At 52.1% G+C, this 22,802-nt stretch overlaps 2 protein-coding genes and 2 long non-coding RNA genes across 7 annotated transcripts in view; 1 reads left to right on the forward strand and 3 right to left on the reverse strand.

The window, feature by feature from the left end:
• Nucleotides 1-7,286, reverse strand: part of SLC13A3 (solute carrier family 13 member 3) — a 74,625-nt gene extending 67,339 nt beyond the window's left edge. The window contains exon 1 of the mRNA XM_058685839.1: nucleotides 7,112-7,286. Within this exon, the coding sequence (XP_058541822.1) occupies nucleotides 7,112-7,222 (111 nt within the window). The 5' untranslated portion in view covers nucleotides 7,223-7,286. The remainder of the gene's footprint in view (nucleotides 1-7,111) is intronic.
• Nucleotides 7,287-8,289: 1,003 nt separating this feature from the next.
• Nucleotides 8,290-11,804, reverse strand: LOC131485882 (uncharacterized). Its single transcript, XR_009249054.1, has 3 exons — nucleotides 11,739-11,804; nucleotides 9,226-9,458; nucleotides 8,290-8,496 (listed from the first exon to the last, which is right to left on the reverse strand). It is a non-coding gene; the product is annotated as an uncharacterized LOC131485882 (long non-coding RNA).
• Nucleotides 10,822-14,361, forward strand: LOC131485879 (uncharacterized). Of its 4 annotated transcripts, none has more exons than XR_009249049.1 (5): nucleotides 10,822-10,903; nucleotides 11,951-12,063; nucleotides 12,523-13,195; nucleotides 14,144-14,193; nucleotides 14,277-14,361. It is a non-coding gene; the product is annotated as an uncharacterized LOC131485879 (long non-coding RNA). The 4 variants fall into 4 exon arrangements; XR_009249048.1 differs by having other exon boundaries at nucleotides 14,344-14,361; XR_009249051.1 differs by lacking the exon at nucleotides 14,144-14,193 and having other exon boundaries at nucleotides 14,274-14,361.
• A 5,084-nt stretch (nucleotides 14,362-19,445) lies between these two features.
• TP53RK (TP53 regulating kinase) lies at nucleotides 19,446-22,508 on the reverse strand. The gene is made up of 2 exons (XM_058685845.1): nucleotides 22,167-22,508; nucleotides 19,446-20,631 (listed from the first exon to the last, which is right to left on the reverse strand). The coding sequence occupies exons 1-2, from the start codon at nucleotides 22,447-22,449 to the stop codon at nucleotides 20,153-20,155; spliced, it is 762 nt and encodes a 253-aa protein (XP_058541828.1). The 5' UTR covers nucleotides 22,450-22,508; the 3' UTR covers nucleotides 19,446-20,152.
• Between the last annotated feature and the right edge of the window lie 294 nt (nucleotides 22,509-22,802).

Raw genomic sequence — 22,802 nt, forward strand, 5'->3', positions numbered from 1 at the left:
TCCGAGGCCCAGGGGCCTGTGTGGGCAATGGGTCAGACCCTCCGGGAGAGCGTGTAAGGGCACAGATGAGGGTTCTGGGGCCACCGGGCTGGGAGAGGCCGCGAAAGCCCCTCCAGGCCCTCTCCGGGCCTCAGTCTTCCCAAATGAAAAAAAAAAAAAAAAAAAGGAGAGCTGGGAATACTGGTTCCAGCTCCAGTCTTCCACAAATGGGCAGCAGTCTGCGGTTTTTCAAAGTGCCTGTTTTCCAGGGCGCCTGGGTGGCTCAGTCAGTTAAGCATCTGACTTTGGCTCAGGTCATGATCTCATGGCTCACGGGTTTGAGCCCGGTGTCGGGCTCTGTGCTGACAGCTCAGAGCCTGGAGCCTGCTTCGGATTCTGTCTCCATCTCTCCGTCCCTCCCCTGCTTGTGGTCTCTCTCTCTCTCTCAAATATAAACATTTGAAAAAAATTTTTTAATTAAAAAAAAAGTGCATGTTTTCTGAAATCAGAGATACCTAGGTTCAAATCCAAATTCATTCATTCACTTGTTAACTGAGTACCTACTATATGTCAGATGCTGTCCTAGGCACTGGGGATGCTGTAGGGAACAGGCCATCCCCTTACATAGTCTAGCTGGAGAGGCAGACGGGGAACATATAATGACCATTTCAGATTGGGATGAATTCCACGAAAGAAATAAAACAGAAGGCTGGTTTAGAGAGTTGTTTGGGGGGTAAGGAGGACAAGCGTTCTTGAGAAGGAGAAATCAAGGGAGACTCCTCAGAAGAGATGCTATTAGAGCTAAGATCTGAATGACCAGAAGGATCCAGAAGGATCAGGAAGATCAGGGGCAAGGGCATACCAGGCAGAGAAGACAGCAAGTGCAAAGGTCCTGAGGCAGGAACACGCTCGGTAGGTTTGAAGAACCCAAAGAAGGCCTATGAGGCCAGATTACAGCGAGGGGAGAATGTGGGAGATTGAAACAAGCACATGTCTTCTAGTCTCTGAATTTGATGCTCTGACATCTTGGGACCTTGTTAACCCTGGAAGTTCAGCCCCTACCAGGGCTAGCTAATTCCTAGAGATAGTAAACAACGAGTGTGAAGGATTTTTTGTTTCCTCTGTTAGATAGGGAGGTCAGGGAAGACCTCAGGGAGGTTCGTCTTTGAGCAGAGGTGAATGAAGTGAGAAAGGAAGCCTTGCAGATAGCTGAGGAAAGACCAATTCAGACAGAGGGTCTTTGCAAGTGCAAAGGCCCTGGGGTGAGAGCAATTTTGAGGTATTTTAGAAAGGGCAAGGTCAATGTGGGAGCAGAGGGAGCGAGGGGACCAGAGCTCCTAGTTAAATGCTCAATAAATATGAGCTGTTCTTATTCTTTGTTGAGGGCCCACAGAAGACAGAAGGAAATAGTGTCAGCTGGAACATGATGGCTGGATCAATGGACAAAGAGAGGGGAAGGAAGTTCACCCCACCCTGTCACTCACTCACTCTGGGCCTCAGTTCCCTCTTTGCGGAAGTTGAACTAGAATGATCCCCAAGTTCTGAAACATCGTGACAGTAGCTGCAATATCAGCTGACATTTACTTAAACATTTTTTTTAACGTTTATTTAGTTTTTGAGAGAGAGAGAGAGAGAGAGAGAGACAGTGCGAGCGGGGGAGGGGCAGAGAGCAAGGGAGGCACAGAATCCGAAGCAGGCTCCAGGCTCCGAGCTGTCGGCACAGAGCCCGACGCGGGGCTCGAACCCACAGACTGTGAGATCGTGGCCTGAGCTGAAGGTGGACGCTTAACCCACTGAGCCACCCAGGCGCCCCAACAGCTGACATGTATTGAGCGCCTACTAAGAGCCAGCACTTGGCGAAGTGCCTCAAGCATATGAACTCATCCCAGTATGATTAGACCCAATCTCCGTATGAGTAGACTGAGGCTTAGGACTGACCATTTCAATGCAGCTCATTCCGCCAAACACCACAAGCATCTCCCCTTTTCCCCTCCCCCAATTAGCCTCAAAGATCCCTCCAGGAAGAAAGCGTGTAAAGGACAGAACGCAAAAGAAACAAAATGTATGTGTGTCTGAGATGCAGTTTTGCACATGAACTTATTCGTCATCACGAAATCCTGGGAGGAAAGGACTATGAGCAAATCCATCTATCAGGTGGGGAACCATTTCAGCGGGGCGGGGTGAAGACACTCTTCGGATTCTTTCCTCCCTCTCGTTCCTTCCAAAACAGAGTCTCAGTTTGGTACTGACTTGTCTTTACCACCTCCCTTGACCGCTTGCCTCCCTGTGCAACACAGAGAGGGCGGGTCTCAGGCCCTCAGCTTCGAGCGGGCAGGAGGATACAGCCAGAATTCACCAACATGCCAGAGTTATTTATTGCTACTTTTCTTCTGTTAGTCATTTGTGATCCTGGTTTTCCCATACATGGTCTTGGCATTAAATTTCCTTTTTAAGTCACTGTATATAAGTTTTTTGAAAAGGAGGGGAGGGGGAGTAAGGCAGTAGTAATGTAAGAAAGAAGGGGGTGGTGACAGGAATATGGTAATACTGAGCGGGGTAAAGGGGATCTGGCAAAAATGTTGTGGGTGGAATTTGGATGATGGAAGCTAAATCAGACCTTAGTCCATTTGGGGGGTTCCCTCTCCAAGCTTTCTGGGTTCAATGAGAGGATACAAATTAAAAGCAGCAGGGCAGTATCTGGCCAGAGAACTTTCTCGACCCACAGGGCGGGGTCTGTGGGGTTTTCTGGGAAGCCCCTGTTAAGGGAAGAGTCAGGGTCTCGAAGAACCCCGGCCATCCTATCTTCCAAGACCCAGGACCAAGAGAAGTGACCAAAATAATGTTCAGTAGCCGTGTGACCTCGGGAACATTACCTAACTTCTCTGTGCTTTGTTCTCGTCATCTGTACTAATGGGGATCGTCATTACTCCCTCTTCTTAAGGCGATGGAAAGAGTAAATACACTAAAATTTGAAAGGCGTGTAAGTCAGCAAAGGGTAAGTGGGGAAACATTTTGACAGTTATTAGAAACCACACTACGTGTGGTGCCCCACGGGACAATTTCTGTATGTTCTCTTAATTGAGTCTTGTAAAGCCCTTGGGAAGGGTGTGAGTCCTCACTTCACAAATGAGGGAACCAAGGCTCAGAGATGCAGAGCCTCCAGTCTCAGAGTTTCAGAGCCAAGACCCAAAGGCAGGTCTTCTCGGTGGTTAGGCTGGTGCTCTGTCCGTCATTTGACTTCTCTGGGTCTCCGTTTCTCCAGCAAAAGCACGGGAGAGGTGAGACATGCCTTGAGCACTGAATTTAAAAGCAGGAAGTAAGGGCACACGCACAGTATATGATTTCACTGGGCCCAAATAATAACCAGGGAGGACGGTGGTCTTGTGGCCACACTGTCAGTGAAGAAAATGAAGCCCAGAGAAGTAAAATGACTTGCCCGGGGTCACAGAGCAGGCATGTGGAATGGGAATCCAGTTCTGATTCCCAAGACTCCAAACCGGGAATGTAATGACCATTCTTCCTCATCACCCACCTAAATGCCACCCACAAGAATTAGGAAAATGCCAAAGGGCCTCTGACCTTACACGTGTACTACTGTTGCCTAAAAAATTCCACCATCTCAGAACAAGTCTGCTGCTAGCCAGACTTGATACCTTTGTGCAAATTAGGACGGGGCGGGGGGCGGGGGGGGAGCTCTTCCTCAGGCAGATCTAGCACTGCACCAGGATACATCGCTTGGCAGGTAAAGTGCAGGGTGGTTCAATCTCACTGCCAACCCGAGGCCCCTTGCGCAGTGCACAGCCTGTGCAACAACACAGCTTGTAGCAGTCCTGCCTAGAATATCCCCAGACTCCTCCTCTTCAAAGCGTCCTTAGAAAGAGTCACCTGTGAGTACCCACTACAAGAGCTCATCCTGGCCACCTGGTCAATCTGGCTACATTTGCTTTCGGTGGGTGTGGGTTGTAAGGTAGGAAAGGGGGCAAGACTTCCCTGCAAACACATGGGGCTAGCGCTCCCTTGCCAGCTGCCTTAACAGCCTCATCTATCCCCACTGGCCGCCCAAGGCCAGTCCCTAAACTTCCCTCTCCCAGAATGGCCACTCTTGGAAGATTTGGGGGTGGTCCCTCCAGCAGCATCCTGACCTCCTAAGTCTCCAGCCCTGTTGTAGCAAGAGCCAGGATCTCCAGTGGAACTGGAAATTGCAACCACTGCATTCCAGAAGGGCATCCCACTCCTTTCATCCCTGCTGACAGCATTCCGTTCCAAGCCAGGAGGACATAATGTAAGAATCGTTCCCCCCCTCCCATCCGCTCTTCAGATTAACCCTGACCTCCCCGCAGACCGGCTCACCAGCCGCCGGGGGAAACAGGTGCCTGAGGGCCAACCCTGTCGACCACACAGACTCCCAGAACATCAGAGGAGTGGTGGCTGGGAGCCATCATCAAGACCCAATGAGGGGGAGATGGCAAATGCCCAAGCATCTCTATCGTTTTTCCTGATCTGATATCTGCAAAGTCTGGGGGGAACCCATGTGTACAACATAACCTGCACTGGTGCTGGTTCCAGAATTTCCATGGGACAGAGGCTCAGAAGTGGCAATGTGATGTTGGGAGTGGGAGCGGACACCAAGGACACTTGCCTCGAAGCTACATTTGCACAGCAAACAGAAGTTTTTGTTAGCCGCCCCCTGCCCAGGCTTTGTTTGGGGAGGTTAGCACAGGGTTGAAACTGGTTAAGATTACTACAGAAATTGTCTGGAAGCTGTGTTTGCCTAGCACACCCACTCTTTGCTTTAAACGTCTGCCCCAGATCGATAAAAACGGCCATGTTCTCTGTTCAATGTTCTCTAAGGATGCGTAATTCACATTGCACAGCAGGTTGAGAAACATGTCAGTTACTAGCCAAGAATAAAATAATGATAAGTAAGTAAGTAAGTATATCATTATCAGGGGTGAGGCTTTGAGTATGGGATACAGATCTTTGAGGGAGGCTAAGACCCCCCCCCCCTCACGCCAAAGAGCCAGACCTGCCTCCTGGGAGGTCCTCATTTATCAGCCACTTAAAGAGGCAGTGACATCTCAGGCCACACAAAGCGTCCCCACCAAGATCTGCAGGGAACACGAAAGACTCTTATTCAATCACAACTGAAGAAAGACTATACGGTGCAATGAGGAGAAGTACAAACCCTGCATTCTGGCTCGGTACAGGCTGTGTGACCTCGGGCAGGTCACCTAACCTTGCCGAGGTCCATTTCCTCAGCTGGCCAGTAGGGAAGCTAACAGAACTGTCTCCCTGGGTGCGTGCACATTATATAGGACGATGCCTGAGAAGCTCTTTGCACGGCGCTTGGCACATACTAAGCGTTAAGCACTCAACACAACACCTTACTTATCAGGCCTACCACCCCTGCAGAAGGTTACAGGCTCTCTGCACCTGTGCACGTTAGGATTCCCATGGACGTGGATTCACCTCGAAGCTTATGGAGCTTAAGCTTCTGAGCCCCTCCCCAGCCCTATACTGAATTTTCTCTTCGTAAATCCGTGTGCTTTTTCTTAAAAGGCACTTCTCAAATACTGTATGCTTCAGGCCCCATAACCCTTGGATCCGTCCCTGAGTTCGTGGATGTTGCTGGAGGGCAGAGCAGACAGAAGCCTGCAGAACCCCCTCCTGAGGAGAAAGACCCTGGGTGTTTCTGTCTTTTCTTCCCTGGGACTCCACCTGGGACATCACAGATCCCATCCGTCCTTCCCCTAATGATGCCCCATGAAGTGAGGCAACTTCCTCGCTCAACCTTTCACATCAATTCTCAGAAGCCAGCACCACGAGGGCCCCATTTTACAGACAAGGAAAGTGAGACCCAAAGAAGAAAGGGGGTTGGACTAAGATCCTGAGGTCAGCGCCTGGCTGGAAACGGGACGGTTTTTGAAAGTGACGTAATCCTTATTCGGGCATTTGTTGTCTCTCTCTCTTCTGTGTCAAAAAAGTCGAAGCGTTTAGGTAATCCCACACTAAAGACCATGTTTGTACATTAGTTCTGGGTCTCTCTGGCACCAACTGGTATCACCTCCTCACTCCCTGTGCCCAAGGAGGACCCCTTCCTCCAGGCAGCCCTCTCCGAATACCTCTCCCAGCTCCCCTGGTCTCTGCTGGCGGGTGCTGGGTGATGTACCACTGACACCCTCTCTCTGCTTTTATTTTTTATGAACATTTAGTCTCACGTTGAGAGATAGTGAAACAACTTCCTGGAGGTAGGAGCCTTGTCCTATGCCCTTGAGGGGCGCAATAGGGACCTGTGACACCCATCTTTGCCCGGCCCCCATTGGTGTTGACTTTCATCATGACATTCCCGACCTCAATCTGCAGCCTTTGGTGGAGGGATTGCTTTCTTTGAGAGCGGCTTCTGACAAGCCAGGGAATGGATCCCTGCTCAGCTGCTAGCCATGTGACCCTGACCAAGTCACTTCCTCTCTCTGAGCCTCACTTTTCTTCTCTAGAAAAGGAGATAAATAATCCTCACCCCCTGAGGGGCACTGAAAGGATGACATAAAACGACGCGCTTTAAGGCAAAGCTTAGGGCCGCGCCTGGCTCCAGGGGGTTCTTCCGATCTCGGCCTGCTCGCAGCAGGTAAGGGGCCTGGCATCAGACCCGCCAGTGGGGCAGCGGGCACTTCCTGTGGGCCAGGCTCAGTTCGAAGAGAGGTACATAGATTGCCCTATTTAATATCTGCCCCAACGCCGTCGCTGCCTCCACTGTTACATCTGGGTAAACCGAAGTCCAGCGTAGCTAAGTGACTTGCCCCAGGCCCTTCAGCTTGGCCTTCGTGAACAGTTCATCGGGATCATCTAGGGAAGCCTTCAACCCGGCGCCCCGCGCGCCGAGCCCAGCAAAGAGAACTCGCTCCGGCAGACGGGGGGGGGGGGGAAACCATCCCGAAGGCTGGGCCGGACTCCGGCTCCAAGGCGCGGCCCGGAAAGGGCTGGAGGGGGCAGGGCACAGGGGGAGAGGGTCGAGGGGTGGGGGCGGGGGGTTCTGGTGAAATCGGTCGGGTCTGGGACCTCGGGGGCGGGCCGGCGGGCGCGCGGGACGGGGGGGGGGGGGGGGGGGGGGGGCGCCCGGCGGACGAGGCGTTACCTTGGGCGGGAGGGCGAAGACCACCGGCAGCAGCGCGAGCGGCGCGAACAGCAGCACCAGCAGCCGCCGCGCGCTCCACACCTTCTTGGCCACGGTCGCCAGCGCCGCCATATCCGCGCGATCGCCGGGCGGACCGAGCCAGCCCGGGACTGCCCGCGCCCCGCTCCCCTGCTCCGGCTTAAAGCCCGGGGGAGGGCTCGGGGAGGGGACTGCGCTCGGGGGCCCGCCTTCTCCTGCCCCTGCAGGGTGGTGCCTGCGCCCCTGGGCCTGGGGGCGAGAGGCCCGGCGAAGTTCAGGGAAGTCAGGCCCAGGAACTGGGAACCAGACTCCGGCCCTCCGGGCAGCGTGGCCTCGGGTCTAACCCGCGGCCGCGGCCACACCTTTCCCACGCTTTTTACCGCCCCCGTTAAACGGTTGGTAATGACCAGGTGAGGCTCTGCACGGCCTAGCCGCGTGGCCAGGAGCAACGGCCTTGGAGCCTCGGTTTACTCGTTCAGAAAGTGGGGGCGATGATGATCGTGGCCTCTGCCGGACTAGAGGTCTGTTGGGAGGGTTGAGGGGGATGGCGCGCTGACGCCTAGCACGACGCCTGGCACAGAGCCAGCGCCGAGCGGGGGTCCCCGCTGTTGATTTAGTTTCTGCTTTGCTCCCGGGGTGGGTGAGCCGTCTGGAGATCGGAGCCTGGAGGAAGGAATCGTTTTCTTCCTCCTGGATAAATGCACGGGCGCACAACTGCTGAGTGATACGGTGGTTGCCTCCTTGGCTTTTAAAGAAAACTGCGAAACTGTTTCCCAGAGTGTTTGCCTCATTTTACATTTCCACTGGCAGTGAATCCGTGATCCAGTTTTTTCCACATCTTTGCCAGCATTTGGTGTTGTCCCTACTTTTTTGTTTTAGCCCCTCTGATAGAGGTGTAGACACATCGCCTTGTGGTCTTAGAGGCTTGAGAGTGATTTATATACGCTGGATACGATAGGCGGTTTGCAAACACTTCCTCCCAGGCTGTCGCTTGTCTTTCCATCCTTCTACCAAAACCAGCAAACACGGAAAGGGGGTGCCAGGAGAGGAGGCTCCTTACTAACCAGGGAGCACACAAGTCCCAGCCCCCTCCTCCTCTTCCTCTGACACCACCCTGGGAAGGAAGCTGGCACACAGGGTCGTAGCCCGGTGAGGATCGAAGTCGGGACCCTTCACTCAGCCTGTGCTGGGGGGAGCGAGCTCCCATGTTTTCCCCATGGTGTTCAGCTGGAGTAGAGAAGGTTCTGTCTAAAAGTGGTCTCTCTTGGCTGAACTTTTCCTGGTCCTTTGGCTACAGAGCGCTCGCTTTCGTCGGGGCTCTTTGGCAGCTCCTGCTGCCATTTCCAGGTTGCCTGCGGCTTCCAAGTCTGAGATAGAGTCGGCAGAAAGAAAACCCATCACCATGTTGTTCCTTGGGTCCCAAGTCCCCGCCTTCACCTCTCCACTCTCTGAAGTATTCTTGGGTACAGGGTTCCCAATCGTCCTCCGCAGGAAGAGTAGACAAAACTAGGTCTGCTCCACCTTCCCCGGGAAGCCCCTCTGTTCTTATTTTATTATTTCCTTCTTTCTACTTACTTTGGGCTTATTTGTCTCTGGTTTGTTTGTTTTTTTCTAGCTTCTTAAGCTAGAAATCATTGGTTTTACACCTTTCTCCTTTCCTAAGATGAGCATTTGAAATATAAATTTAACATAATCCAGGAAAAATATCTTCAAAACTATATCTGACAAAGAACTCGTATCTCTATTCTAAAATCTATTACGACTCAATAATGCCAAGTTACACACCCCGATTTCAAAATAGGCAAAATATTTCAAGACACTTCACCAAAAAAAAAAAAAAAAAAAAAAAACCTACAGATGACCATTAGGCACATACAAAGATGCTCAACATTACAAGCCATCAGGGAAATACAAACTGAAATCTCAGGGTGATACGAACCCACTGGACTAGCAAAGTTAAACAGAGGCCAACGTGAAGTGTTGGCCAGACTCTAGGGCAACTGGAAGCCTCACAGATGGCTACTGGAAATGATCACTTAGCCAACCACTTTGGAAAACAATACATCAGTATCTTATAAACACCCGTCTATCTTAACCATTCGGCAATCCCGATCAGCACGGTGTTTACTCAAGCGAAATGAAAAATTCCTTCCGGAAGAAGGAAAAGCCGAGTGCAATGGCTCCAAGGCAGGAACAAACCGGGTGGCTTAGAATGATCCAGAACCTGGGATGCAGAGGTGTGATCAGGACAGCCAGCAGCTAGACAACCCAGGATCTTGAAAGCCTGGGTGAGGACAGTTGTACCCACGCTGCGATGATGAGGCAACCACTGTAGGGATTTAAGCAGAGTGGCATATTCTGTTCTCATTTGAAAAATAACAACTTAATAGGAGGGGCGCCTGGGTGGCTCAGTTGGTTAAATGTCCGACTTCGGCTCAGGTCATGATCTCACGGTTTATGGGTTCGAGCCCTGCATCGGGCTCTGTGCTGACAGCTCAGAGCCTGGAGCCTGCTTCGGATTCTGTGTCTCCCCCCCGCCCCCCGCCCCTCCCTCACTTGTGCTCTGTCTCTCTCTGTCTCTCAAAAATAAATGTTTAAAAAAAATTTTTTTAAATAACAATAGCATATCATTTCCCCATCTAAAGTGTTCAGGTCAATGGTTTTTAGTATACTCACACAGGCAATCGTGACTACAATCAGTTGTAGAGAACTTCATCACCCCAAAAAGAAACCTCATACGCATTAATGGTCACCCCAATTCCTACCCCCCAACCTCCCAAATGGTAGATAAACACTCATCTACTTTCTGTCTGTACAGATTTGCCTGTTCTGGACATTTCACATAAATGGAATCATACAATATATGGTCTTTTGTGTTTGCCTTCTTTTACTTAGCATGACAGGTCAGTGCTTTGCTCCTTTTTACGGGGCAAATAATATTCCATTGTGTGAATAAAGCACATTTTATTTGTCTAGTCATCAGTTGATGGGCATTTGAGTTGTTTCCATTTTTGACTATTATGAATAATGCTTCAGCGAACATTCCTGTACAAAGTTTTGTAAGGACATGTTTCCAGTTCTCTTGGGTCTATACCTAGGAGTAGAATTGGTGAGCCATTTGTTAACTCTGTATGTAACCTCTTGAAGAGTTGCCAGACCATTTTCCCAAGTGTCCACGCCATTTTAGAGCTCTCATGAAGAGCAGAGGAGGGTTCTAAATTCTCCACCTCTTTGCCAACACTTATTATTAACCGAGTTTTTGTTTTTTGTTTTTTTTTTTTACGATGGCCATTCTAATGAGCGTCCTTTTCACTGAAAATTTAAATGCTTTGGGGCACGTGGGTGGCTCAGTCAGCTGAGCATCCAACTCTTGATTTCAGCTCAGGTCATGATCCCAGGGTCGTGGGATCGAGGCCTGTGTCAGGCTCTGCGCAGAGCATGGAGCCTGCTTAAGATTCTCTCCCTCTCTCTCTCTCTCCCGCTGCCCCTCCCCCCATTCGTGCTGTCTCTCTAAAAATATATAAATAAATACAAATACAAATAAAATGTAAACGCTTTTCATTCAAAGATGGCAATATGGACCAGAAAGAGGGGCAGTGCCCGCTTCCTAGGTAGGTCACGTTGCCATGCTGCCCGTAAGCCCGTAGGGCAAGTTATTTCCCAATGGGCCCTTGGCAGGCTGTGATGAAACTTCCTCCCATGTCCTTTCCGATCGGGCACCTGACCTTGAGCAGCTCCATAACCGGCTTCATCAAAGGTTCCAACCAGGTTAGTGTCAGACAATCTCGGATAAAGGGTGAGGCCCCAGAGGGAGCACTTTGGACATTCAAAGCCCAGGGGTGGGAGGACAGTTTTCCAAACGGGAAAAACTATTCCTGGGGACTTAGTCCAGCTGACGTCATAGAAACTGTGGTCACTCCCCAAAGCCTGATGGAGGCAGTTGGGACCAGGGTATGTTGCTCCCAGGGCCCTTGGACTGGCTCCCTTGTTCTGGAAGGAGCTAAGAGATTAAGAGGACAGTAAGTACTTAGTATCAGGGCAGAGGTTTCCCTATTATTCCAGTGGCTCAAATGGAATAATAATAGTAATAATAATAATAATAATAATAATAATAATGGCAATATACTGCACTCACTATGTGCCAGGCACTGCTTTCAGCACTTTACATGTTTTAACTCATTTAATCTGTAGGATAAGCTGTACGCATTCCCTGCGTCTGTCGCCCTGCATTACACAAAGCGACGTTCAAATTCCAGCCGTACCTCTTGGCTTCTTATGCAACCCTAGACAAGAGCTTTAACTCCTGTGGGCCTGTTTCCTTGTCTGGAATGGAAACACGAAGGGGGCGTAGCTCACAAGGATGTGGGAAGAATTAATAAGCAAGGCCGTGGTGCAGAGTGCCTGCACATAGTAAGTGCTCAGCAAGTGACAATTATTATCATTTAGCTCGTGGCAGATTCTGCTTTCCCCGGATGGCACCTATCTCTCTCCCACCCTGCGTGTGCCTCCCATATGCTCCTCTTAAACGTGATGGACGCTCTTCCCACTGAGGGTCGGGGATCCACAGAGAGTAAGCCAGGCTCCTAGCGAGCAGCCAGCAAGGGCTAACCGGCCTGTGAGCGAATGAGCCTTCCGATGATTCCGGCCCCTAGCCTTTGAGTCCTTCGGCCGATGTGCTGCCCTCTGCCGTGCTGCCCTCTCCAGAGTTCTGACCCACAGGATCCTCGAGCATAACAAACGGTGGTTTTATGCCATTAAGTTTTGGAGCAACTTGTTACAACAACAATAGGTAACTATTACTATTAGGTAACTAATAGGTAGCGAGTAGGGGCAGAGCAGCAGAAGAAGCGGTCAAAGTCACAGAGGAAGCAGGTGGCAGAGATCGGCCAGGACTCGCATAGGCCGAGTCCTCAAAGAAGAGCCTCTAACGGAAGGTGAGTCACACAACACAAGGCCCCTAGTTGGATGGCTTGGACCTTAGCCCCTGTGGGAGGAAAAGCGGCTCCAAGGCTGGACCCACGAACTCCCTGTCTTTGTTTCCTCCCCCTTTACACGTAGAATGTGGGAGGAAATTCTTTGTTTTTTAAGGGTTTTTATTATTATTATTTATTTTTGAGAGAGAGAAAGAGAGAGAGAGAATGAGCAGAGGAGGGGCAGAGAGAGAGGGAGACACAGAATCCGAAGCAGGCTCCAGGCTCTGAGCTGTCAGCCCAGAGCCGGACTCGGGGCTTGAACTCATGAACTGCGAGATCATGACCTGAGCCAAAGCGTAACCGACTGACCTACCCAGCCCCCCCCCCCCCGTCCCCCTGCCCCAAAGTGGGAGGAAATTCTTAAAGAACTTCCACAGCTGATGGATGGTCTGACCAGCATTTATTTTCATTCCCTACTAGGCTTGTCTGTTAGACGGAGGAGGAAACTGAGGCTCCGAGAGATTAAGACATTTGCCCGAGGTCACACAGCTAGTGCACGACAGGGCTGAAATTCCAATGATCCGCACCGCCACTGCCCCTCCCCATTTCTAAGAGGAAAATAACCATCGATGTGATCGACTGATTACAGTCACCAGCCCAGCTATTAAGGGCTTGCTATGTGCCAAGCACTGTGCTGGGCACGGACATGAATGATCGAGCCATGCCTAGCTCTTTGACCTGACGTCCTACCTGCTTTCCCCTCAATCACCGCCTGCCACCCTCTTCACGACCTCCTTTCTGCTCCTTGAACATGCCAGGTTCTTCGCACGGACTGCTCCCTCCGCCTGGATGTCCCCCCCCACATCCCCGCGTCATCCCATCTCAGTGGCTGCTTCCTTCTCACGTGGGTCTTTGCTCAAACGTCACCTCCTCCGAGGCGCCCCCCCACCCCCAATCTACTGAAACGTAACCTTCCTCCACTCTGCGTCACACACTCTATGTCGAGTCTCCCCCGAGTTCTTTCCTTCACAGCACGAGTCATCGTTTCAAACCATTCCCTACTAGATTAAACTCCATGAGAACCGGGAGTCCTCATTAAACCTCACCGTATCCCCAGTGCCCGGAACAGCACCTGGAACATAGCGGAGGTTCAGTAAGCATTGAAAACTTGAACCTGTCTTAAATTGTCGCACTTTACTATTGTGAACATCAACCAAAATCATGACTACCACTTATTCACAAGTCGTTTTTTAAGTTGATGTACTTATTTGGAGAGACAGAGTGTGGGTGGGGGAGGGGCAGAGAGCCAGAGAGAGAGAAAATCTCAAGCAGACTCTGCCGTGCCAGCCCAGAGCCCGATGCGGGGCTCGATCCCATGAAACTGTGAGATCATGGCCTGAGCTGAAATCAGGAGTCGGGCGCTGCTTACGTGACGGAGCCCCCCCCGGGCGGCCCACGTCCACAAGTATTCGTGGAGTGCCTACTGTATACCAGGTGTCATTCTGGGCGCTGGGGCTACAGCAGTGAACAAGCAAGACCAAGGTCTCTGGTCTCACGGAGCCTCCCTTTTATTTGCTCTGTCATAAGATAAGTGAGGGAAATACATCACATATCCCACAGTGCTTAGTGCTATGAAGACAAATAAGGCTGGGGCAGGGGAGAGCATGCTGGCACCAGCTTCCCACTCCCCCTCCACGGAAGGGAGAACTCACAGCCTCCCCGCCTGCCCCCCGCCTCGCTGAGCTGCATCACTATCAGCATCCTTCAGCGTGACATTTTGGTCAGGCCTCCGTAGCTCCAAGAGTAACATTGGCTTTGAATCCAAGGGCCGGCAGGTGGGCCTCAGGCTGGGGGTGGGATTAGTTACCCCTTTTAGATCCCTGGCTGGGTTCAACCCTTGCTCGGCCTTGCGGTGGGGGGCCTTTCCTCGCGACGGGGAAGGGGCAGGCCCAGAGTCCCCTGGCCTGGAACGGCGGCTAACTCTGGGCTCTGGGCCGCCCCTAACCTTCTGTGTCCTGGGCAGAGGGTGAAGGTTTACAAACACGAGGAAGCCTTTGATCGGCACCAAATCCCCAGGGTTCTGAATGTTTTTTGTTCTAAGCTGCAGGCCGGGGCCACACTGTGCTTTGCCTCCAGCAGGGAAGACTGTGGGTAGGTGGCACGTGGGGGCGAGGGGGGGCGGGCAGTGGGAGGGAGGCTCATGTGGCCCCATGAATTTTCTTTCCCACAAGCAGGCTACGCTTGCACGAGGGAATTCCACTGCCATCAGGAAATATTTACAGAGCACCTACTACCTTCCAGGCACCACTGCAGAAACCAAACATGGCCCCCCTGCCCACGGAGCGAGCAGGATGCAAACGAGCGGGTGAATCTGAAGGATAGCAGGTGCTGGTGAACGGGGTGGAAACAGAGCTGGGGAGGGGCGGGGAGGGCTGGGGAGGGGGGTGTCACCTTTTATAGAGGGTGCTCCCGGGGGACATCTCACGGTGGTATCCGGCAGAGGCCTAAAGGAAGTGCGGGAGGAGGCCACATAGAGGTCTGCGGGGAACAGTGTCACGGGCAAAGGGAACAGCAGGGAGAAAGACCCTGAGATAGCGGCAGGACTGTCTGTTGGACGAACAGCGTGCGCAAGTGGGGGCAGAGTAACAGCAGAAGGGGCCAGACACACAGAGGAAGCTGCGGGCACATTGGCCAGGCCTCGCACAGGCTGAACCTCAGTCCAGGGTTCTCACCTTCCGGCCCTGGAAGAGAAGGGGCTGGAGACTGTCTGCCGTGGCTCCTTCACCTTGATCTCAGGCGAGAGGCCTGTGCCGCCTGATATGCCAGCCCACCCCGGGGAAGGCAGCCAGATGCCAGTGACCCCGCGTGTGGCTTGGTGGGGACGGGGATCTGTATCTGTTCTGGTTAGGAATGTTTTTGCTTCAAGTGATAGAAAACCCAACTAAAGCAGCTTCGGCTTTGAAGATGTTTACTTATGCAAATAATAAGTCAGGGAAGAAAGGTCCGAGTTCCCGCGTCACTAAGGACGGACTCACACCCTGCCCGATCTTGACTCCTTTGTCTTCCCCTCGCAGGTGCTTCACCGTCGGCCTCCCGGCCCCAAAACGGCTGCTGAACTTCCACTCATCACCACTGCATTTAAAGGCAGGAAACGCTGGTGAGGGTGTGTTGGAGGGCATGGAGCGAATTCTCACAACCTTCTCCCTTTCTATAAGAAAGAAAATCTTCCCCAGAAGCAACTTCTGCAGATTCGTTTTTCTGTCTTACTGGCCAGAAAGGAGCCACGTGCCCACCTGTACATCAGGGACCGGTCTGACCTTCCCTGAGATGAAGCCATTCTCACCTAATAGATACCTGGACAAACAGAGGTTCTGTCCAGAAGGAATAAAGAGTGTGGCTCTGGGTAGGCAACAGACAGTGCCCGGCACAATGTCTATCATTTACAGGCTGATGACTAGAAAAGTCGCTTAGCATCTCTGAGACTCAGCTTCCTCATCTGTAAAATGGGTCCATCTTACAGATGAGGACACCGAGGCTCAGAGAGGCGCGGTGAGGGGGTCCCTCATCATGTAGCTGGTAAGCAAGGAGACATGGGATGGGAAGCCATCAAGGTTCCGATTAGACAAGTGACATAAACTGGCTTTACAAGGGTGCCTCTGGCTGCTTTATAAGGAAGAACGTTTTGGGGGGGTCAATGGGCAGGGCAGAAACAGTGGGGAGCAGTGGGGAAACCATCGATTGCAGCAGAGTGCAGGGGGAGGGGAAGGGGCTCCAGGGTGGTAGCTGTGGGCTTTCTCATCCCAGTAGCTTCTTTGGGACCCAGCACAGAGCCAGACAGAGCCGGGGTGTGGAATAAATACCCAGTGAATGAAGGCGTGAGGAAGGGAGAGAGCGCATGACAAAATTCGGGCAGGAGGGAACCAGACATCCCACGTCTTTGCTGACTGTAGCCTGGGTGATTTGCACGGTGCCTGCCGCACGGGGATGCTTCGGTGTTGGGCAGATAAGTGAGCCAAGTTCGAGGTAGGGAGATAGGATGAAAAGAGGAAGAAGAAGAGAAAGCAGGGAGAGAGAGGGAAGGGAGAGAGAAAAGGAAGTGGAGGAGGAGAATGGAAGGGGAAGGAAGCTCCCCTGCATGGATAACGACGGTAACTTGGCGACCTCTGCTGGCCAGGACGGCCACTCGTCTGGGCTCAGGAAAGGGGAATTGGGTCCTTTGGAGTTGTGGCACTCTGAATTCAGGACTCAAGGAGAAGATTCCCAGGGCCCTGTCAGCTGGGCTCCCACGGCCGGGGGTTCCAGCGGTCAGTGGCAGCCGGGTGAGGACCAGGATGAGGTGAGCGAGCCTCTTACCAGGGCACTAATTCGAGGGGGCACCTAAAAACCCAGTAATCAAGACACACATTTTTAATGCAGTATCTTAAAAAATCAACTTGGCAAACGATGGCCCACAAGGTGCCCGCCTGGTTTTGTAAACAAGCTGGATTGGAACTGGGATCAGGATTCTGGTTTCCTTTCTCGGTCACAGCTGAGATTACGTGCACATCCCTTCACTAGTGCAGGTGTGCCCGGGTCCCCTCGGCTGGCACATGCTGCGAGCGTGGTCAGCTCCCCTAACGAGAACACTGAAGAAGCATTCACTATGCCCAACGTGGGTGGCTCCATGCTGTGGCCCGCAGTCACAAGAGGTCTTTAAAAAAATTTTTTTTTTTTTAATGTTTATTCACTTTTTGAGGGAGAGAGAGAAACAGAGTGCGAGCTGGAGAGGGGCAGAGAGAGAGGGAGACACAGAATCCGAAGCGGGCTCCAGGCTCTGAGCTGTCAGTGCAGAGCCCAACACGGGGCTCGAACTCACAAACCGTGAGATCACGATCTGAGCCGGAGTCAGATGCTTAACAGACTGAGCCACCTAGGCGCCCCACAAGAGCTCTTTTAAATGTTCTAGAAGATGTGGGCGTTGTGTCCTCTTCAGTGTTGGACACATCTCAGTATCACATCACATTTCCCCGGCTCTGCTACTCACTAGCTGCGTGGCCCTTGGGCAAGGCTCCATTTCTCTGTGCCTCAATTGCCTCCTCTGCAAAATAGGTTGATGCACGCAAAGAACTTAGTAACCACTCAGTAGCGAACGGCTGTTGTTAAAAATGGAGGTTCGAATCCCAGCCCTGCAACTTGTGTGACCCTAAGACATGATAGTTTGCATCGTGAAGCGTCTTTCCTTGTCTGTAAAATGAGGTTTATAAGCTGCGTCTGGGAAGGTTCCAGATGGAATTCACACAGAGCTGCCAGTGCCGTTGGCTCACCGCTGCAGAGGGCCAGCTGTCCCCATGTGGACTTTGAGGGATCTGGAACTGCAGAGGATTGCTTGATCCTTTGTGAGATGCTGAACGAGGGACGGAATCCACTGCTCGCCTGGGACTGTGTGATAATCCCTTGTTTCCCATCCCGAGCCAGGGCCTGAGTACGTAGATGGACAGTTCTGGGAACATGTGTGGCTGCTCCAGGACCCCCCTCGCCCTCGATGCCTGCAAACGTCACTGTAGCCTCCCTAACGCTGCCGCCTCCGCCGTGCTGGCCACCGCGTCACACACACCAACGGGCCCGAGCGGATCGCTGCACGCTCGCCAAGGCCTCTGCCCCAGGCTGCCACTGTCGCTGACCCGGCCAGTTGCAAAGGCTTTTCCCTTCCCCTCCAGCCCCCCTTTACCGCCTTTTCTCCCGATGTGATCCCTTGAAAACGTAAATGAGATGCGTCCCTGTTTAAAACCGCCAGTCGAGTTGAGAACAATACCCGGGCTCGTGACAGGGCCCCGAGCTGGTCCTCACCCACCTCTCTGATCTCACTTCCCGCTCTTCCTCTACTCTGCTCGCTGCGAACTGGCCACCCTGGCCTTGCTGCCCAGGGATGCCCCTCCTTTACCAACTTTGTCCCTCATGGGTCTCTGCCTGGGACACGCTCCCCCACCTCCCGGTTCTTTTTTTTTTTAATTAAGAAAAAAATAAGTTGAGACAGAACGCGAGCAGGGGAGGGGCAGAGAGAGAGGGAGGCACAGAATCCGAGGGAGGCTCCAGGCTCTGAGCCATCAGCACAGAGCCCGACGTGGGGCTCAAACTCGTGAACCACCAGATCATGACCTGAGCCGAAGTCGGACGCTCAACCGACTGAGCCACCCAGGTGCCCCTGGCTCTCCTTCACATACCAGTTCTAATGTCACTGTTTCCTCGTTGAGTAAGGGCAGCCTTAGGTCCCCCGCACGCGGCGAGCTCCAGGTATTTCCCGACTTACTACCTGCACGTGTGTGCCCACCAGTCATTCTCACCCCGAGGCAGACAGCTCTCAGTCACGTTGACAGTATTCCTTGAAAACATCATTGCCCCTGGGGCCCTTGAAGTTCTTGGAAAATAACGTTATATAAGGTCAAGATCTATCAAAAGTGTATCCTTTCCAGCATCTCGTTTCCTAAAGCATCAGTGGAGGCCACACGGGCTCGGGAGCCAGGTAAAAGTCTCCCTTGCTACCTGTGACATCTTGGACAAGTTCTCCGTCGATACACTGGGGATGATACCTTAGAGTTGTTTCAATTCCAATATGAACACTCCTGGGACGGTCGGTATCTGACGAGTGATAACCAGGCAACGATATTCACTCTCCTGTCTACTGGTCACCAGTACCCGGGAAGGGAAGTTTTCATTCATTCCTGGGCATCTGCCACAGGCACAGGGCTGACTGTGGTGAAGGAAACACACAGTCCTGGACCCACGGAAATGCTCACTGCCCGTGCACCCAGTAGCCAATGATACGGGGCACAGAGAAGGCAAAGTACTTATTTGCTGGCTGGTGCAGACAAGGAGGAGAGGCACTTTATTATACCTCCCTCCCCACAGACACACATCTCTGGGGAAGAGACTGAGGCTGGGAGGGGTTTTAAGTGCAAGCTAAAAAAGCGGCATTTTGCATATCTTTGCTGTTTTCCGGCCCCTTCCCTTAAACCAGGCTTTATCAAACTAGTCATTTCTAGGTAATTTCACCTCTTTTGTTCTACGTACTTACTATCTGTGATATAAATCAACTCACTTTCTTTTACTAAAGGAACTTAAACTAAAAGGAACTTTAGATCAGTCACTTGTCTTAGTCACAAGGTAATCATAGAAATACGGAGCAACAAAAATAAAAACAATGCTGCATAAAATCACGTAAATTCCAGTTGCCTGAAAGCTAGGAGCCTGCTTTTTTAAAACGAGACTAATTGGAGGTCAGCAGTATTTTTCATCTTTTTTTTGCAAAGACTCTCAAAAAGAAATGTGTCTTACATCAAAGCCCAGTAGATACCCTGGGTATCTGTACATCTATACATACACTTGAAACAAGTTTTATTAAACAATACACGTAAGGAACTCTGATATTTTCTATTCTATGATTCTACTTCATTTTTATTTTTTACATTGATTTATTTTTGAGAGAGAGAGACAGCGCGCGCAGACAAGGCGCAGAGAGAGAGGGAGACACAGAACTGGAAGCAGGCTCCAGGCTCTGACCGGTCAGCACAGAGCCCGACACGGGGCTCGAACTCATGAACCGCGGGATCATGACCTGAGCTGAAGTTGGACGCTCAACCAACTGAGCCACCCAGGCGCCCCTCTAGTTCATTTTTAAAATGCTGGCTGTATCCCATTATATTGGTTTCAGAGGGAATATGTCATATACACGACAAAAAAACTGCTGGGTTAGTGGGTTGATAAAGATATCTGTCACCAACTGAGACTCTGTCCCCACATCACCCAAAAGACTGAAGAGTAACGTTCTCATCACGTGGTTCAACATTCTGCAATGCCACTACCCAGGTACCTGACATATACGCGGCCTGGCCGAAGAGGAAGCCCGTTCTAGATTTCTTTTAAATACCCAATTCTGCCTAGAACTTGTCTTCTGTCCACAGTAAGCTGTTGAGAACAGCCGACCGCAGACGATAATGACACTGAACAAGCATGATCACAGACAGCACTCAAAAGGATCTCAATGCCTTTATTTAGGTCTAATCTCATACTCGGAGCCTTCCTTCAAATTCCCTTTGACGCAAATGGCCAGCACGTCAGTACTTGTCAGACTCTTCTACCCGACCATGGACCTCTTTCTTCCTCTCAGGCGCACTTCATCTAACTTTTTTAGCACCGGCCTGGACTTTTTGGAGAAGGTGGAGTAGCTCTTCAGAAAGGCTTCGAACACAGCCTCGGTATTGGGGTGGGTACTGAGGAAGGCTTTCTCCAGCACGTAGAGGTCGACTCCTTTATCTTCTGGAAGTGCAGAAATGAAACTCAGCCCAAAGTCTATGAGCACGATGTTCAGCTGTCCCACGGGGGGTTTCAGCAGCATGTTCGAGGTGGTAAGATCACCATGAATGAGGTCTTCATCGTGCATTCGAGCCAAAACCTGCCCAACCGTCTTGGCTAAGCCGAGGAGACTTTGGGGAGTTTTTTCGGTCTCCATAGTGGATTGAATATAATCTCGAACAGTCACTGAACCTTCAATCTCTTCCATGTATAAGCAGTTGGAGGCATAGTCTACGAAAAAGACAACGGGGGCGGATATCCCTGCAATCAAGATACAAATCGTTATTGGATGAGATTCTCTCTTCATGTTAAGCTTAATTTTCAAAGATTGGGCCAGACTTTTACAGTGCATATCTGCTTATTTCAGGGAAAAAAAATAAAATTTAGGAATGCTGCAGAATAGTACAATTTAACTCATCTGGAAGTTTCCCCGGCTCATGCCCTGCAGGGTTGCGCCTTAAGCCACCCCACAGCTAAGTTTAGTAGTGCCGAAACTCCCTCCTCCTTTCTACCCTTTATGACTGGATTGCATTTGTCATACTTACTCCCTAAAAACAAAACAAAGACCTAGAAGGGTAAGCATCGCCCAGTCAGAGTTGTTCTACCTGACCAGAACACAAACAGGCCAAGCAGTGCGCTAGCTGAGAGATTCATCTTTGCGTTCGGAAAGGCCGGGTTCAAATCCTGGTATCCTTCCTTTACTAGTTGTATGACCTAAAAGTCCCATCAATTCTCTCAGCCTCCGTTTCTGTTTCCATAACGCGGGAACAATACCTCCAGTAATGCAAAGAATTCATTGAATTCGAGTTTCAATGCATATTTATTGAATGACAATTGGGCCCACCACACTTTTCTAGATACTGGAGACCTATCAGTGGGGATACAGCAGGAAACAAAGCAGCCAATCCCTGCTTAGTGGACCTTACATCCTAGAGCAGATGAAAACTGAAAATAGGAACACACAAATAGCTTCATCACATCCAAGCAAGGGCAAGAGATCTGTCTGCTTGTTGGCGACCGAATTTCCTCCAGCTCACCCAGCACCTAACAATGTCCTGGGGTAAAGCAGGTGCCTAACGAATATTAATAAAAGAAAAGATGTGTGAAACTGAAAAGCCGGTGTTTCTGAGTCAGAGGCTACAGGCTGGGAGCCTGGCTGGGTCACTCACTAGCTGTGCAACCTTGGGCAATTTACTTCCCCCGCCTGAGCCTCAGTTTCTCATCTGAGGACAAAGGCTATACCGTGGTGGACGATGGTGTTTTAATGAAAAAGTCAATATACAAGTTCACGGAGTCTAAAATCTACTGAGCGCTATGTACCAATCACGCACTCAAACATACCATGACTCCCCTTTACAGGGGAGGAAACTGAGGCTGAGCGTAAATAATTTGTTGTAAGGCTACATGGGAAGCGGTCGTGTCGGTATTGGAACCCCGACAGCCTCCGCAGCGAGTTCGTACTTGTAATGACACCTGCTTCTTAGAAGTCACGAACGTAAAGATAATGATCGAACACGGAGACGGTGCACACGGCGTGCTCAACGCCGAGCGACAGTTAGAGCCGGGAACTGAACCAGGAGCAACGGCTCCGGGACACGTGCTCGTCGCGGGTGCCAAGGCCAAAGAATGAAATGAACGAAGGCGGGGGGGAGGGGGGCGGGGGAGAAAGGCCGACACTTCCCAACTGAAGTTCACGCGGCGGGTGCAGAGAGAGAGACCGAGGCAAAACGAGGCGCGGCGCTCGGGAAAGGGCCTCGGCCGCGCGGCGCAGGCCTCCCCGGGCCGGGCCGCCTCACCTGCGCGGCGGCAGCGGAGCAGCGCCCGGGCCTCCTGCACCGTCCGCCGCCGGCCGAGCCGCGCTTCCAGCGCCGGGTGCCGGTAGCCCTTGGGGAAGCGGTGCTTCACCACGGCCGCGCGGCCCTGGAAGCGGCCGCGGAACACGCGCGCCTCGGCGCCCTGCTTCACCAGCTCCAGGCCGCTCAAGAAGCGGCTGCTCCGCTCCCGGGCGGCGGCCAGCGCCGCTGCCTCCGGCGCCGGATCCTCGCTCTTCCCCGCGGCCGCGGCGCAGGCGGCCGCCATGACTGCGCCTCGGCGCCGCCGCTCGGAGCCCGTCGGCTCTCTCCGGAGACTGCCGGTGACGTCACTCCCTCCGGCCCTCTTCGGCCACCATTGCGCCGGCGCTTCCGCCTCTGGACGTGGCCCCGCCTCCCACGTCCTCGGCTGTCTCCGTAAACCCTCGGCGGCGCTCGGGAGGCAGCGCTTCGACCTCCCGGGCTCTGGCCTGCAGCGCGCGGAGACCCGCCCGAGGGGCCGAGGCGGCCCCGCCTCCCGGTCGGGAGTCGACGAACTGCCACCCGTTCTGCGGCTCTTTTCCGGAAATAGGATACCTACCGATTGTGTCCCCTCTTGGCTCTTCGGAGCGTGCTGGTTTG

Source organism: Neofelis nebulosa, chromosome 9, assembly GCF_028018385.1.
Source record: "Neofelis nebulosa isolate mNeoNeb1 chromosome 9, mNeoNeb1.pri, whole genome shotgun sequence".
NCBI classification, from domain to species: Eukaryota; Metazoa; Chordata; class Mammalia; order Carnivora; family Felidae; genus Neofelis; species Neofelis nebulosa.

What these genes read in the sequence shown, in the direction of transcription:
- TP53RK (XM_058685845.1), bottom strand. Translation starts at nt 22,449, where the DNA reads ATGGCGGCCGCCTGCGCCGCGGCCGCGGGGAAGAGCGAGGATCCGGCG. An exon ending in GCTCCGCTGCCGCCGCGCAG is followed by an intron (nt 20,632 to 22,166) that starts GTGAGGCGGCCC and finishes TCTTGATTGCAG; the next exon opens with GGATATCCGCCCCCGTTGTC.